This window comes from Ictidomys tridecemlineatus, chromosome 13 (assembly GCF_052094955.1).
Source record: "Ictidomys tridecemlineatus isolate mIctTri1 chromosome 13, mIctTri1.hap1, whole genome shotgun sequence".
Lineage (NCBI taxonomy): Eukaryota > Metazoa > Chordata > Mammalia > Rodentia > Sciuridae > Ictidomys > Ictidomys tridecemlineatus.
This window is the reverse complement of record NC_135489.1, coordinates 23,621,408-23,637,580: the sequence shown is the minus strand read 5'-3', so window position 1 is coordinate 23,637,580 and position 16,173 is coordinate 23,621,408. Positions and strand designations below refer to the sequence as shown.

General features: G+C 47.0%; 1 protein-coding gene across 7 annotated transcripts in view; it reads right to left on the bottom strand.

Annotated features, from left to right (window-relative positions):
* The window catches only part of Myo5b (myosin VB), a 301,342-nt gene that overhangs the window by 90,824 nt on the left and 194,345 nt on the right, over window positions 1–16,173 (bottom strand). For all 7 annotated transcript variants that reach the window (XM_078030049.1, XM_078030050.1, XM_078030051.1 and 4 more), the window contains 3 exons: window positions 15,985–16,125; window positions 8,475–8,597; window positions 7,550–7,633 (listed from right to left, as the gene is read on the bottom strand). In XM_078030049.1, coding sequence (XP_077886175.1) covers window positions 7,550–7,633; window positions 8,475–8,597; window positions 15,985–16,125 — 348 coding nt within the window. The remainder of the gene's footprint in view (window positions 1–7,549; window positions 7,634–8,474; window positions 8,598–15,984; window positions 16,126–16,173) is intronic.

The window sequence follows — 16,173 nt, the reverse complement described above, 5'->3', positions numbered from 1 at the left end:
TAACAAAGATAAACCAATCACAGTGGTGTGGAGGAAACCAGGGCTGCCTTAGGAAGGGGCGTTTGAGCTAGTGGGGTATTTGAGTGGTAGGAAAGTTTGGGGGTGGAAGTGACTATGCATGGAATATGGGACATTTAGGGGACTAACATGAAGTGGGTACAGCTACAGGGTACACAGTGAGAGGGAAGGAGGGATGGACCAGCTCATGTAGACCTTGGGTAAAGATTTTTTGTTTTAATCCTAAGAGTAATATAAAACCATTATATTAGCACCTGTTTCATGATAACTAATATATATCAAGTATGTTCTCAGGATCCCTTTCAGTACGTGGAGAGGAGGCTAACTGCTTACCAACACCAGCAGGTAGTAGCGCTGTGGTCTCATTTCATGCTACAGTCCCCTCTGAGGCCCATTGGCCCACGTCTCCTTTCTGGAGATCTTTCCCGAGACAGCAGCCCTACTTTGTTCATTCTCTCCCTTTCTGTTTCTTTACAGCAGCTTCCACCGACCCATACTCCTGAACTTCCTTCCTCTGGACTTCTGTTTGCCAGATCAGCATCTCCACCATTTTTTCTCTCAAACATGTGTCCCCAGACAATCTACTTCACGCCAGTGGCTTCCATTATCACTCTCAATCCTCTACTAGTGTCTGGTTTGTTATTTTGTTACCAGGGATTAAACCCAAGGGTGCTTAATCACCAAGCCATTGGGGAGCCCATTTTGTTTTTTAATGAGACAAGGCCTCACTAAGTTGCTGAAGCTGGCTTTGATTCTCCTGCCTCAGTCTCCCAAGCCACTTGGACTACAGGTGTGCACCATCATGCCAGGCCCTAGTCTGGATCTTTTCATTACCATGATGGATATTTCCAACTGTCTGCTGAGCATCTTCCTTCCTCTGTGTATTTCAGTTCAACAAGGCACAAACTACCCTCACACGCAGCCTTATGAAATCTAGCTTGGGGATCTGCTCTCACCCTACCTCCTGTCTCAACTGAGTACCAGGCTCTGTTGGATGTTAAGTGTCAGCAGTCCTCCTGCATCAATCAGAATGCTGCTGCCCTGGTTCAGCACTACTGAGCTTTCCCCTGGGTCAGGAATCACACCCACATCCAGACATACTCTACAAGCAGCCAGAGTTTGCCGTGAATGCAAACCTCATCCAGGACCCCCCGCGTTAAAACTTGTCAGTCCTTACCATCTATGGCAGAAAGCCACCACAGCATGAGTTAACTGAGAACACGGCGACGGAAGGGATCAGAGAGGAGGACAAGACATCAGCCCAGAGGGCTCCCAGGACTGGTACCAGAGCACCCAAGCACAGGTAAGGTTGGATTGGTGTAGCAAAACCTCCACAAGGAAACGATGCGGGGAATGGGGGCTAACTGCACCTTCAAACCACACTTCAAAGACATCCTGTGGTTAAGTTTTTCAGGCAAATAACCAAACACTGGCTGATTCAATTAATCTAATCCATACTCTAAGATGCTCAGAACAGGAGCTGAAATTACCAATCTGCACAATTATAATGGGTAAAGGGGTCTAATTTACAGAAGTCATCAATAGTTTGTTTTTTGTTGGTTCTGGGGATTGAACCCAGGGCCTGTGAGGCAAGCACTCTACCAACTGAGCTATATCCCCAGTCTAAGAGTACTTATTGTACAAAAAAATCTGTGAAGTCCTAAGGTCAGAAACATGTATCAAAATTGCATGAGGAACTTTGAAATCAGACTTGCCAATGAAATTATCTCAAAATTTCAGCCTCTCTTGCTTCAGAAAAGCCATCTTACCTTTTTTATTTTATACATGAAACCAGGGCTATATGATTTAAGAGAATTGGAAGACTATCCAAGTCAGACTGTCACCTAAGCTGGCATCTGTGCATCATTGGGTATAAACATGACCTACACCAAGTCTGGAAAATTTGAGTTCTGCACTTGGAACACATAGGTGAGTTTGGGAACATTAACTTTGGGGGAGGAGATATAGAGTACATATTGTACTCAGGATTTGTTGTATAGACTTAGTGACTAAAGGTAGATTCTAGGTTGACCAGGTGACTGAAAGATTGAGGTAACTTGTACAACCCTGGGTTGGAAGGGGCAGACTCGGGCCAAAAGCATCAAGTACCTACCCTACTCACCCAACCCTCCAAAAGGGCTGGGGCAGAAGGACCTCTTCCTCTACGAGTGCCCAGACTATAAACAAACCTGAGCTCAGACTGCAAATTAGGTGCTTGATAAAGGATTCATAGTACAATAAAACCCCACACTGCTGGGTGAAGGGGAGAAATTTTTTCTTCAACTTACTAACTCCAGTTAGGCTGTTAAATATTATTAAGAGTTACTGAGAAACCTGTTTGTAAGCCAGCTGACCAGGAACAGGGAATCCTTCAACTCAGTGGGTAATGGTGTATACCTGGGCCCTTCTAAAGTCATTGTCTTCTAACTGAAAAAGTCACACATAACACACCAGCTAAGCACTTCCCTAGTTGTGTTTGTCACATATTTGAGACATGTCCACAAGTACTGACTTTGGAATTCTATAATATTGAAACCTATATAGAGATTTTCAAAACCTGAGGCAAAACTGAGAAGGATTAAGAGAGGCACAAAACACTTGCTAAAGACCATTTGACAGTTTAAGAAAACATCAATTACAGTGCCCTGTGAAGCTGTTACCTTGGAAATCACACCTATTCACTTGTGTTTATAAGAGTACAAAAGAGCTATCCTTTGTAACAGACACATGAAGCTAAAATAAGACACTAGGAAAATAGTTTGATGGCGATATCTTGCCTAGAATCTTATCTTTAAATACTATTGCTGTAGACAATAAAAAATAGGTTTTCTTTTCAATTAACTCTTTTATACAATTAAATGCAACCCTGTGGGGAATCTCCGAAATTTAGATAAGGAACACTATGTTTTAATGGGTGTTAACCCAGTTTTTTTTTTTTTTTGGACGGGGGTGGGGAGCAGGGAGATTCTGGGGATATAACCTAGGGCCTCATGCATGCTAGGCAAGAATTCAAATATTGCTGAGCCATATCCTCAGTCCCTAAAATGGTTTTGAGACAAAGACTGGGCACTTTACTTTCTGGAAGAAGTAACATGTACTTTCCCTCCAAGGAAAGAGGATGGTGACACTGTTCCATCACCTGGAAGTTTTCTTACCCAGAGGCCTCATTGTTCTGTGTATTTCTAGAAACTTTTCAAATACCAGCACATATAAGCAGCACTCCAAGTACCTTTAAGAACAAGCTTTTGTAATGTTGACTATCTCAATTAAGCCGATTTTTTAAAAATTAAAATGTTAAAAAGGCAAATGTTTGCTCCAAATGGCACATATGTAGCCTTTAAGAACATGTTAGAATGGAAAGCAACAGTCGTACACGTGACCTCCCCTTGAGAGCTGTGGTCAAACCATACAAGGCAGAAAGGAGATGGGAAGGGAGATTGGGGCTTGCCTGAGCTACTCTACCATGACTCCTATACCTCAGGGGTTGTCTCTGCTCAGGGTAAGTCCTTTGAGCCAAGAATGGCTCCGGTCTATACAGTTCTTGAGAACCCTACTGCAAGCATGGAGCAGAGAAGTGACGTCAGACCTGCCCGCCCAGCTCAGCTCTCACTGGCACAAACACATGATCCACTGCTTGTTGTCCTCAGAGAAAAACTATTTCCCTTTTGGGACTTTCCTCCCTCACCCAACAGGTTAATGAAACATTCCTTTTTATAATAAAAATGAGGGGAGAAGCTGCCATTCTTTGTAGTGTTTAGAACAAATGAATCTGTTAATAACTTGAAGTCGTGTCTTAAAGAGGCATTTCTTAAGACTATTTATAGCTCTGTGATAGCTGAGAAAGCAATTAGCCACATTATAACCTCTTAGGCAGTGTAACTGGCTTTCCCAATTACACTCTCATTAACACGAGCTTATTTCTCTGCTCTTGGTGGGAGTTCCTTAAGCATCCCTAGGGCTCCCAGGCAGGTGGGAGTCTGCCCTCTCATACTGCTTAATTATTCACGACAAGTGGATGGTTTCCTATCAGGGATGCCTCACAAAGGGAAAAGACCAGGCGTCTCCTATAAAATAAAAGTACTTCAAGTTCAACTGAATTTACACAAGGATTTGAGACCGAGCTGCGCTTGCAGAGATGAGAATGAGTACAACAAAACCAGAAGCCACCTGGTGTTCCATTTCAAATCAGTGACATAGGAGAATAAAGACCTAGAACAATGCCGTAACACACAGAAACGTGTCTTGGGGGACTGCTGTGAACACGGTGAAACTTTAACAAGAACGGCAGAGGCTAGGTAAACCAGGATTTGTAAAAAGGCTAAAATGATAGATGCTGTCAGACTCGCCATCTGTCCAACCAACTGAAAGCACACGTGGAGTCCCTCTCGGGTTTGCAGCCCACCTGTGGACTGGCTCATGGTGACCCAGTGTCAGTCTTTGCCTTCTGTCCTTGGTGATGTTGAAGATGGGCTGGAAGGGTTCTGGCTGCCCACAGCCCTGCCTGGTGACCTGAATGCTGCTGGCCACTGTCACTGGATCTCAGGGAGCTGTGGGGAGGCAACAGGGCACTGGATCTTTACAAGTATGAGCTGGTGAGGGAAAGCTAGAGCTATGGTGGGTGGATCGGGAAGAAGGTAGTTCCAAGAGGGGAGCAGAGACCTACCGTGCCCTCTAACACGGCAGTATCTACAGACTTCTGGTGTGTATGCCCTTTGAACCATGAGTTCCACTCCTCAAATTTTAGCCAATAGACATAATTGTACAAGTAAGCAGAGAGACGCATAAAGGGCATTCACTGCCACTATTTTTGAAAAGCAAAGTGCCAGCAGTTTTTTTAAAAATAGGAAAAGTAGAAGATGTGCACTCATGTGGAAAGATGGCCAAGATAAAATAATGAGTGAAAAAAAAATCAGAAGACAAGGTATGCATAGCGATTATTTCAGTCTTAAAGACATACCAACGTGCTCACACATGCAGAATAGGAATTCATCAGAAGATGTGACAAGGAGTGGGAAGGGGGGACTTTTATCTATGTAGTATCTGAATTTTTATGAGTCCACATTTCATTTCTAATAAATATCCCCAATCTAAAGCGATGCCTCTGTAAAGAGCCAATATTACGGTCTGGGCTTTCCTTAGAAGGCCTGTTTACAAGGTCAAGCCTTCTCGTGTTTGGGAACTTGGACTTCAGCATTCCTGATAAGACTGGCTCACTGGGCCTGCACCAATTATACCAGCATTTTGGTTAATGTTGAATACTTGTTTTCCTCCTGGGATTCTAGAATTTTGGTTCCTGCAAGGCAAAGGTGGCCCACATAAGTGACCTCAAGCCCTGGACACCTAGGCTTGGGCAACATTTCCTGGTAAGGTTTCACAAGTAGCACACTTGCTTCTTGGGGGAGCTCAGCACATCTTCTGCGACTCCACCAAGGGAAGACTCTTGCCACCCTGTGCCTGCTCACTCCATGCAGTTGTCCTCTCGCCGTCACCACTCACATCACGGCAAGTACAACTGCAGGCCGAGCTCCGAGTCCTAGTAGCCAACTACTGAACCTCAGGGTGGTCTTGGCCCCCAGCAGACGCCTTTCCTTTCCCACAGCACCTCCTTCTTGACCTTCACAGTGGTACAACTTGTATATCATGACAATGAGCATCTTTTAGACTTCCATATGTGTGTAGTATCTTCACTAGATTAAGATCCATGAGGCTGACTATATATACTTAGTTACCAGAAAATACCAAATGTTCAGAGAAGCTGTTGAATAAAGGGGAAAGAGCTCAGTTACTAATACAAGGGGATCTGCTGGCGAGAGTTTTATCAGAAATGCTCATTTTTAGGTTCTGGAATTGCTGAGAACCACTCAAAACCCACAACACAGTGGTAGTATTGGAGACAAACTGCTTAAGAACTACCAAAGCTCTTTCCCTTTCCCCTCGTTTCTGCTTCTCCTTGAAAAGAGAAACTCAAGTCAAGATAGCAAATGTCCCGGGACTGAGGGCCACTGTCAGACTCACAGGAAGCCATGGGTCTCTTGGCACTCTAGGACACATGGGACAGGGAAGAGTCTCCAGTGCTCACACCATTCGCTTCTCCCTTCTCTGTGGCCTGAGGCTCCTCTCCCACACTGCCCCCACCCCGAACCTTGGGAAAGATGGAAAAACTCCTACAAACCACCTTGGACTGGAGATTTAGAAAGTTGGGGGAACTGACAGGTTAATGTAGAGCTGAACTCCAAAATAATATTCACATCTACACAAAGCCAGGGGCTCATGACTGTTCCCTACTGTTGGAGATATCCAGAGATGAGGATGGGCAGGGCAAGTCCACATGCTGCTACTGACTCAAATCCTCCCTCCCTCCCTCCTCTCCCCACCTCAGGGGCCACATGACACAACAGGGTTTATTTGGCCTTATATCCTTGGGTCCATTCTGCTCTGTATATTTGTGTATTTTCCCCATTCTATCATCTCACCCTATTGCCTTCATCTAAAGCTTATCACAAAGAGAAATTAATCTGTCACTTTTACTGTGTTATCAGACCCTGCAGTGAGTTCACTGCCACATCGTCTGGGAGAAAGCCTCCTAAATCCTGCAAAGTCCTTCCCTTCCCTTGGTTTCTTCTGAAGGGCTGAAGCCCCAGCAGCATCTGTCCCCGTGTTGGCCTTTAGAATGCTTGTTCACAGGCCTCTCCTGGATGCAGCTCCTTTCCATGCCCCTCTCCCTTCAAGTCACCTGTGTGCATCGACCTATCTGCCCACTCGCAGTCCATGGGAATGTAACACCTGGAAGGCAGAATCTTCTGTGCTTGCCTTTGAATGAGCAGGTGAGTTTAGGGCAATACTTCATGGGCAGGTGCATAACAGATGTGTGTGGGTGAGCAGTGTGCAAGTGAACGAGGACTTTATTTCCTCTACCCATAGAATGCACACAGCATCTATTCTTTCCTTGCTCTGTAATGACAGGCAAACAGCTAAAATCCTGGAGATAACAAAGTCTGAAGTAGTAGATTTAAATATCTTAAGTCTCAGCTCATATTCCATTAAGTTTTTGCCTAGAGAGTTCTGCAGACTACTGGACAAAAATGGAATACCCAAATAGAGGGACGTGAAGGAGTGTAGATAATCTCACATCTGCAGATAGGAGATGGAAGACAGTAAAGTTTTCACCATTAGACTCACCATTGTCCCTCACTGCCATCTTCCCTGCACCTTCCCATGTCCTTCCCTCAGCAGGTTTCTTCCTCTGGGCTCTGCCCTACCCCTACACACCCTGCTTTCTTCCCTCCACTAGGCCATCGTCAAATGTCTTCCAACTGAAATAACCAATAAGCCCCTTCACCTGACCCAACATCGCTGCCTTCCTGTATTCCACAGGGGGCTGACACCAGCCACCCATCCCAGATCCGGCCATGGACAGCCTTGTTCTGTTCCCCATTCTCTTCAGTGCAGGGGATCAACCCAGCACCCTGTGCATGCTATCCAAGTGCTCTACTACTGGGCTACCTTTGGCCCCATACCCAATGCTCTTTACCTTGCTGGCCTTCAGGATGTTGATCTGCTCTTCATACACTGTGTCCCTGTTTTTCTCCAGAAAACCATCTGAGAGGTACTCCACCTGGGCCGCAAGGCAAGGAGAAACAAGCATCAGGGCTTCAGTCTGACCAGGCCCCCACCAGTTTCGGGAGTACTTTCATCTCATCCACATAGCATGTTCTAAAAAGAGCTGTGGGTAGCTGGGAAATCCACACAAGTTCCTGTTTAAAATGCAAATCCCATAAGCCATCAGGATTTACAGAGTGAAGCCAGTACTCATTTTGTGCAAGAAAATATTTTCTTAAACGGCAATCCCAATAACAGAAGGCCTCTTCAGGGCTCTGAATGCAGTTTCCCAGCCACGCAGTGGACTGAGCCATGTGCATTTTAACAAGATGCTAGGTGATAGACAACCTGAGAATTAAGCAACCCATTTAGAAAAGTTCTGTGTCCACATCCTTCACTAGGAGAGGAGCCCTGTCCCATGTAAGAAGGCAAACCACATGCTACCCTTCTGTTTTCAAGCCTCTTTTCCTCTCAAGCTCTGGGATGGAGGGATCTTAACTGCTCTGCATGCTGCACTCTTCCCAGTTCGGCTCTCAGTAGCACTGATGATACAACTGACCAGCAACTGCCACAGCCCATGAGCTTGAGCCATGTCTCAGCAGTCTGCATATCAGAGATGGGGCAGGGTGGGGAAGGAAGGGTGCCCGGGAACCAACCTGACACCTTGGGCCACTTGGTGATCCTACATAATCACTAATTCAGACTGGCATGAATTGATAAACAGAGAAGACCAACAGTCAAGGTCATGAGTATACATATATCCCAACTTTCACAAAGGACAGCTCTCTTAGCCCCAAAACCCCACTCTGCCTAAAGTGGGGATAAGGGAGTACAAAGCTGGCAAAGAGGATAGCCACCTTATCTGCGAAGTGGACCACAATGAAGGCCGTGTTGGACATGCGGGGCTTCTGGAAGTGCTGGCTGCTGGAGTGCCGGTCGTAGAGCTTCTGCGCCCAGTTCTGGTCAGTTCCTTTGGGGACCTGCAGAGCCACAGCACAGACCAGAGGTCTTTGTGAAAAGGAAAGCAAAGAGCCACTGCAGAGGGACAGTCTGTCAGCACTTTGGCTCTGTGAAGTGGATTCAGCCCTCAAACCGGGACCTTCACTGGACCGTGGAAAGAATAACTCTACCATGGGCGTTGAGGAGACCCTTAACCCAGCATGTGGGGCTGGCCGTGGAAGCATGCTGAGCCTCAAAGGACTTGCAGTTTGGCTGAAGCAGGAAGTACAAAGAGGCTGAGGATAGAGGCACAGTCACTATGAAGCCACCAGAAGATGCCTCTTCCTGCAGTGTCATGAACATGCCCCTGTCCTCCAGGTCACGCGGGGGACCCTACTCCTAAGCCCATCCAAGTACCAGCTTCCAGACTCAGCCCATTGCTCTATCCTGACTTCGCATCTCTCTTCTTTGGAATTCCTCACAATTGAGCTCTAACACACATCATCTAATTGGTTTCTGGATATTGTCATTACATGAGCCACATCTGGGTTCTACTCCTGCCAAGTGCCTAGTGCTTGAACTTCTTGGGACAATCTCTGCCTCCTCACAAATATTAATTCAGACTTGGAGGTTTCCCTACATTAAGGATTCTGAAGGGCAGCCCCTCTTAAAATCTGTATGGATAGCTTCAAAAGTAAACAAGCATCTTGCTTCATTGAAAACATAAAAAACAACACCATAACCACCATTCAAATTGTCAAAGATGACAGCGATTTATCCAGTGGGAAGGGCCTCCCTCCTGTCATCCTCGACACCCATGTCCAGAACTGGTGCAGCTCTCAGTTATGGGTTAACTGATTTGCCCTTCGTTAGTTTAGATTGCACATTTGGATCAGACAGAGTTTGAAGGTGACCCTTGTAGCAACCATTTAAAAAGGTCTTTGCTAATAAAATTTGTGTCCTAAGGAAAATGCTTACGTACTTGGGAACAAACTTCTTTAATCCTTTGTAAGCAAACATTTTTCTCAAGATTCAACGTGGTGCAACTAGTCTTGAATCCCCAGTGCTACGTGCCATTGGGAATTCAAGGAAAGAAAATGCTTTCTTGAAAGAGGCTATTAATTGTGTTGGGCAAACAATAAAATATATTTAATTCAGCATTTTCTATATGTACACTATTTTATATTTGTCTCCAAGTGTTCTGTGTTTAGAACCACCAGGTGTGGGGAAAGGAAGGGTCAGCCTGGTGGGACTGTCAGGACCAAACAGGCCAGAGAGTGAGAGACTGGAGAAAGCAGACCATGAGCAGAAGCTCCACCTAAGCCAACACTGAAATCTTTTAGCAACAATCACCTTAAAAAAAATTGAACTTCCATGAGAAGACTCTACAATCGATCCTACATAATCACTAATTCAGACTGGCATGAATTGATAAGCAGAGAAGACCAACAGTCAAGGTCATGTGTATACATATATCCCAACTTTCATTCCATAGCCACCTTCAACTAAAAATAGGAACCAGCAAAAATTCAAAACAATTAAGATTCTTAGATAAGTGCTTTGGGCCTTGGCCAGTATTATTTGTCATGAAGCTTGCTACACATTTTGGATTCATTAATGCATTGAATCCTTACATTATATATACACATGCTTTAGGGATAAACTGAGGCTGAGAGGTTAAGTAATTAGCCAAAGGTCACTCGGCTGAGGAGAAGTCCCAAGCCAGGATGGGCTGGCTGTGGGGCACGTGTTTTTTGCCACTATGCTTTTCAGCCTGACAATAGAGTTCAAGGCAGTCATGAAGGCAGGTTTGAGTGGAAGGTGGAACTAGTCTCCAGGATTCTTTCCATGAAAGTAGATTTTAATCAGCCTTAGGAAAAAGAGAATCTTGCATTTTGACCAGTGTGGATTATGGCTATCAGAAGCTCTGGACTTTGCAGCTGCATCAAGTCATTTAGAAAGAAATCTGCATACGACCTCATACGAGCTTCTTGACACTCAAAGTGTCAAGAAGCTGTCCTCAGGTCTAAACTCTGCCAGTACGGTGCTGGCCACATCAAAAAGTGAAGGTGGCTGGGGATATAGCTCAGTTGGTAGAGTGCTCGACTCACATGCACAAGGCCCTGGGTTTAATCCCAAGAGCAGGCATGCGAGCGCACGCGCACACAAACACACACACACACACACACACACACACACACACACACACACACACAAAAGCGAAGGTCCCATTTATATGAAATACCCCAAACAGGCAAATTCAAGGAGATAGCTGGAAGTGTGGGCAATGGCTGCTAATGGTTTCTTTCTGGGGTAATGAAGATATCCTGACATTGACTGTGGAAGTGATGGTTGCTCAGCTCTGTGAATGCACCAAAAACCACTGGACTATACACTTTACATGGATAAACTGTGTGGCATGATATGAGTTATCTCTCAACAGGGCCGTTTACAAAACAAACCAAGTTTACCCTTTGCTATTAAAACAAAAAAAAAGGGTTGGGGATGAAAGCCCTTGGGTTCCCTAAACTCTTCTTCCACCAGTAGCATTTGACCATATCCTATGGCCAAGGACCATTGCCCCCACCCCCCACAATAGAACCTTGAGCAGAAACTATTCTATCATATCACCTGGAGCCACCACCTTCCCCAACAGATAGCAGATGAGTGCTAAGGACCTCACGGCCCATTACCCATCTGTTTCTTATCCCTGTCCTCCTGGGCCTCTGCCACCAATGACTGCCTCCCCCACCACTTTCTCATCCCATCCCATACATCTAATTTCCTGGCACCTCCTACTCCTGCTGACCTCTCATCTGCGTCACAGGACCTCCGGATCCTCAGGCTCTTTGAGAAGCATCTCTGCTCCCTCCTGGCCATCACAGAAGCCCATCTGGGTCCAGGACTCTGCAGTACTAATAGCTCTCTGAGGAGGTGACTCCCGTCTCTGCACCCTGCAGGCAGCCTTCCAATGCCACACCCCACCCCGTGCTCCGCAGAGCACCAAATGCAGAGTGCTCAAGCATCCCTCAACTCCATCTCCTCACCCCGAGGCTGGAACAAGCCACACATCAACTCACCCTCTCTTTACCAACACTGCTGCCAGAAACTAGGACTAGGCTTCACTCCAAGACTCACTTCTGGGGATTAAGATGCTGCTCCCACATCCAAGCAGGGAGATGACCTTGATGACCCCCCAATCTCATTTACAGCCCTTGACCTCAGCAAACACCTGTGCACTCAGATATTCGCATGCCTGCTTTTTCCATCCTCCGCAGTTTCTGACCTACCTCCTCTAGGCACATTCCCCATTTCCTTCTTCACGGGGAAATGGAGGTTGTCAAGCAGGAAATCACAATCTCCTGCTCAAACATCCAGAAGCACATCTGTGTCCACAGCTTCCCCACCCTCCTGCCCTGCAGGCCAGCATCCCACCCACCTCTGCCTCCAGCTCCTCACAGCCAGGCCTCTAGGAAGGAGGTCAAAGCCTCCATCTTCACATCCTCACCTTCAATTACTGAAGGTTGGCCTCTGCTCTGACAAATCCCTTGGGACGGCTCATTCCAAGACACTGGAGTTGGCTTTTTTACTGCCAAGTTCCTCAAAGCCCTCACCTCCCAGGAAGTTCACATCTTCTGCCTCCTTGCCCCAGGCTCCTCCTCCATCTTCACTTAGGGGAGCTTTGGGGCCATTGAAGAAACCCTGAACCCTTGATCTGGATGGAATAAATGCCCTTGACAGCAAGCTGTCCCTGGATGAGCAAACAGAGGGCAGTGCAGGGGCCCCACTGTCTTTAGCCTGATGTCACTGTGGAGTCATAAAAATGGTAAGATAGCTTCTTTGGGCTGGGATGGGCTCTGTGAAATGGAAGAATCCTAGTCTCACAGGGCAGAGAGGGAAGAGCCTGCCTCCCCTATTGGATCTACTTTTGGGGACACCCCCCAACACACACCTCTCTGGCCTGCGGCAGCAATATATACTTTTACTCATCACTTTTACTTTTGCTCCCAGAGCTTAAGGCATTTCCAGAAAATTCCTGCAACAATGCAAATATGACACCCGTGAGGAAGCAAGCACTAAACTCTCATATCCTAACAGCACACACTAGCTTGTCCCCCATAGAGGAAGGAGACAATGGACAGGACACTGGAGGGCAGGAAACACCAAGCCTGAATCCGTTTAGGAGAGGACCTCGAGGCAGCCTTAAAGTGCATCCCATTGGTGCAGGTGAGTTGTGCTCACAGCAGCCTGGAAATGAGCATTTCCTGGGAGCACACATCCCCTTTCTGCCTCCTCTTGGACAACTGAGGGACAGCTGTGGTTTGTGACTTGCTCAAGGTCTCGTGGCTGAGCTGAAGACACTGGGTTTTTTCCTGGTGAAGGAACCTAAGTGCCTTCATGTTCTGGTCCCCATGCCTCCCTGCAGGTCCTGGCACATGTCACAGGCCTGGGGAGAACCCTGTGAGCTGCCCCTTTAAGTCTGCAGCCAGCTCGTATCCACTGAAGCCCCAGCTCAGGCCTGGCCCCTGCTCATGTCCTCCAGAGTGACTTTTTACGCGGGTGGCTTCACACCACCAGTCCAACCCTCACTTGGCTTAGTGCTGTCACCCAGGGATCAGAGAACTCATTCTCATTCTGCAGAGAATCTTAGGAGGAAGAAAGGGCCATGTCTGAGGTGACTCTCAAACAGGATCAGTCCTGAGGGAAGCCAAGCGATGACCAGTTCCATGGGAAATCCTCACCTGCTCAGGCTCACAGCCATGGCACTTCCAGAAGGGCCCAGCAGGTCCATTGCCTTTTAAAAGTCACTTAATACAGTACAGTTTCCATATAGGAAAATGCTTCTAGAGGGTTCAACTGTGTGAGTTTTGACAAATACAATAACATCTGCTGGCTTTAAAGCCACCTGTTACTAGAAGCTGCATCAGATTATTCTCCATCATCCAGAATTCCCAGAGCAATTAAATCTGGTACAAAAAGTTCCCTCATCATGGGCTTTTGTCTCATTCCTTTATTTGGTGTTCATCTCGTCTCTCTAGCAACACCGGTGACCATGGTCACCAGTGAGGTTAAATGTGTCACATCCACAGTACTCTATCCAGCATCCTGACACTCCAAGCTCCCACCAGCTCCATGAGGAGGAAATGTAGGCCTTCTGCAAACCGTCCAAGCAGCCTCAGGTAGATCACAGTGGCTGCAGAGCTCAGGGCCGGGCACCCCATTCCTGCCCTTAATGCTGTTCAGCTGCGACTCTGCTCTTCTTGGACTGTGGTCCAGACTCCTCTCACTTGCTATAGGACCCAGACTCCAAATGCTGGCCCTGCATGCAGACTTCCTAGTCCTCCTGCTCACTGGAGCCTAGGGCCTCCCAACATGATCCCATCACTCTTCCAAGATCCCTTCCCTCCTCTCCCATGAGCTTTTCCCTCCCAATGAGACATCTAGTAGCTGTGCAAAACATTTTAGTGTTTGATGAAAAACAGTGGCAAGAATTTGAAATACAGGCTTATTTTCCTTTCCCAACATGATGCCCCAGGTGGCATGTATGCAGAAAGGAAACAAGACAGGAGGGTGTGGGTGCCCTTTGGACATATCCTGTGCTGCAGTGCAGTGGTCTGGGTGCTGTACACGGCCTGAACTGAGGGCCTATTTTCCTGAACCACTGCTGTTCCCACCAACTGCCTACTCACCCCACTCCCAGAAGCCGCTGTTTCCAGCCCAGCACTGCTCCAGCCGTTCCAGGGGCTTGTGTCCCACCTTTGGACAGCAGTCTGAGGTTTCTGTCCATCTGACACTACACCTGTGCATTGGGAACAGTGTTCTCACCGCCCTGGTTTAACACTCCCATTAGATCTTCAAAGGATAAACCAAAGCAAACCCACTAGCTTGCAGTCGGGGCAGGGTAAATCTTTAGGCAGCTGCTAAAGTTGCAGAACAGGCCATCCTGAAGCCCTGGTTTTGGTGAGAGGCTGTAAGTAAATGGGGAGGCCCTGCCCTGGGGCCTGCTTTATTAAACTCTTCATCACAGAACCAGGTTGACCCGTGTAGGGGTAACTGCCTACCCATGTGCCCTCAGTTGTGCACGACTTTCACCTTCACCATAAGGGAGGAGAGTCCAGAGCTGGAATTGGCCTACAGCAAGGCTGAAGAGCTACCTCAGCCCAGTACCCCCAGAGGCCTGGGCTGGACACAGGACTCAGGGATGCCTTTGGGTTGAAGATGGTCACTGACAGGAATCTCCAGAGAGACTGAGGAAGGGAGCATGCACCTGGCCGAGCTGAGGAAGAGGGCTGTTGGCAGGGGACACTGAATCAGGAAAGTCAGTGAGCATCCACAGCAGGAGGGAGCCAGGAGGGCCTGAGCTGTGACTCCAGCCATTTAGTCAGTGCCACTCAATCCAGGGACAATTGTTCTACCTTAATTGCAACTCTCAGGTTGAGTGAGCCCAAACATCTGACATACTGAGAAATGATCCCTGCTCTGACACTGACAATAGAGCCCACATCTCTAGAGAGATGCTGGAAAACTATAGCAGATAAGAATGTGCTAGCTGTAGGGGTCAGTATGTCTTCACACCATCATCTACCATTTTGTTCATCTTTCAATTTCAAAGGCAAGAAAATGAGGAGCACTCCTCTGGGAGGTCAGCTCCTCCTCCAATTACTGAGCCACACTCCTTCCTTCCTGGTAAAGATGTCGAGGACCATAAAGTCCAAGCAGTGGCGTTCTTCCCATTCCAAGCCCCACGTGGCTTCCACATCGTTCAATTAGTTTTCATCACTGGGAGGAGGAGTATGCATTTACCTCCTTATCAATCAAGCACAAAACTGGAAGAAACCCAGATCATCAAATCCCACCCCCATTGATTCAAAGCAGGAACTAGAAGCCAAAGAAATCAGGCAAGTCAGATCACCTTACTCTGTTCCCAAGGCTGCCAGGTGCTCTACCTGCTGGTGACAACTCTCCCCCCCCCACACACAAACTGGACAGATTAACTTAATCACATGGAGCTATCTAAGGATCTCGCCTGATACCACACCATGCAAAGCTATCACTCACAAGCCATGAACACCTTAAAGATCATCCTGGCTTTTATGTCCTCACTCTTTGGGCACACCTGTCTAGATTTGGAGTTTTTTTTCCCCCTTGGCATCTAGGACATCTGAGGCACCAAATCCATACCACCACATCACTATTCTCTACCACCTACTCTTTTTACCATGGTGGTGACACCCACTAGTCACAGGGTGTTATCTTCTAACATGCAAAATGGATACCAATGCTTTTTCTAGAACAGTAAGACCAGATAATTACCCATTACAGAACGGTGTTAAGATCTCACATGCTCCCTTATCCCCCACAACTGTCCTCTGCCCCATGCTTCAAGTCTAGAATTGCGCCAGGTCGATGACAGCACATCAGTTTTACCTTACATTCTTCATCCAAGAGGTCCAAGATACCCAACTTAGCCTCTATGAGGTCGATGCAAGGTTGGTTATCATAAAAGTCAATCAAGGTCCAAGGGATCTGCTCCTTCATGTATTCTTCTTGCTCCAGTTTGAACACATGCTAGGCCAAGAAGTAAAAGGTCAAGGTGAGCGAAATGAAGACACACCT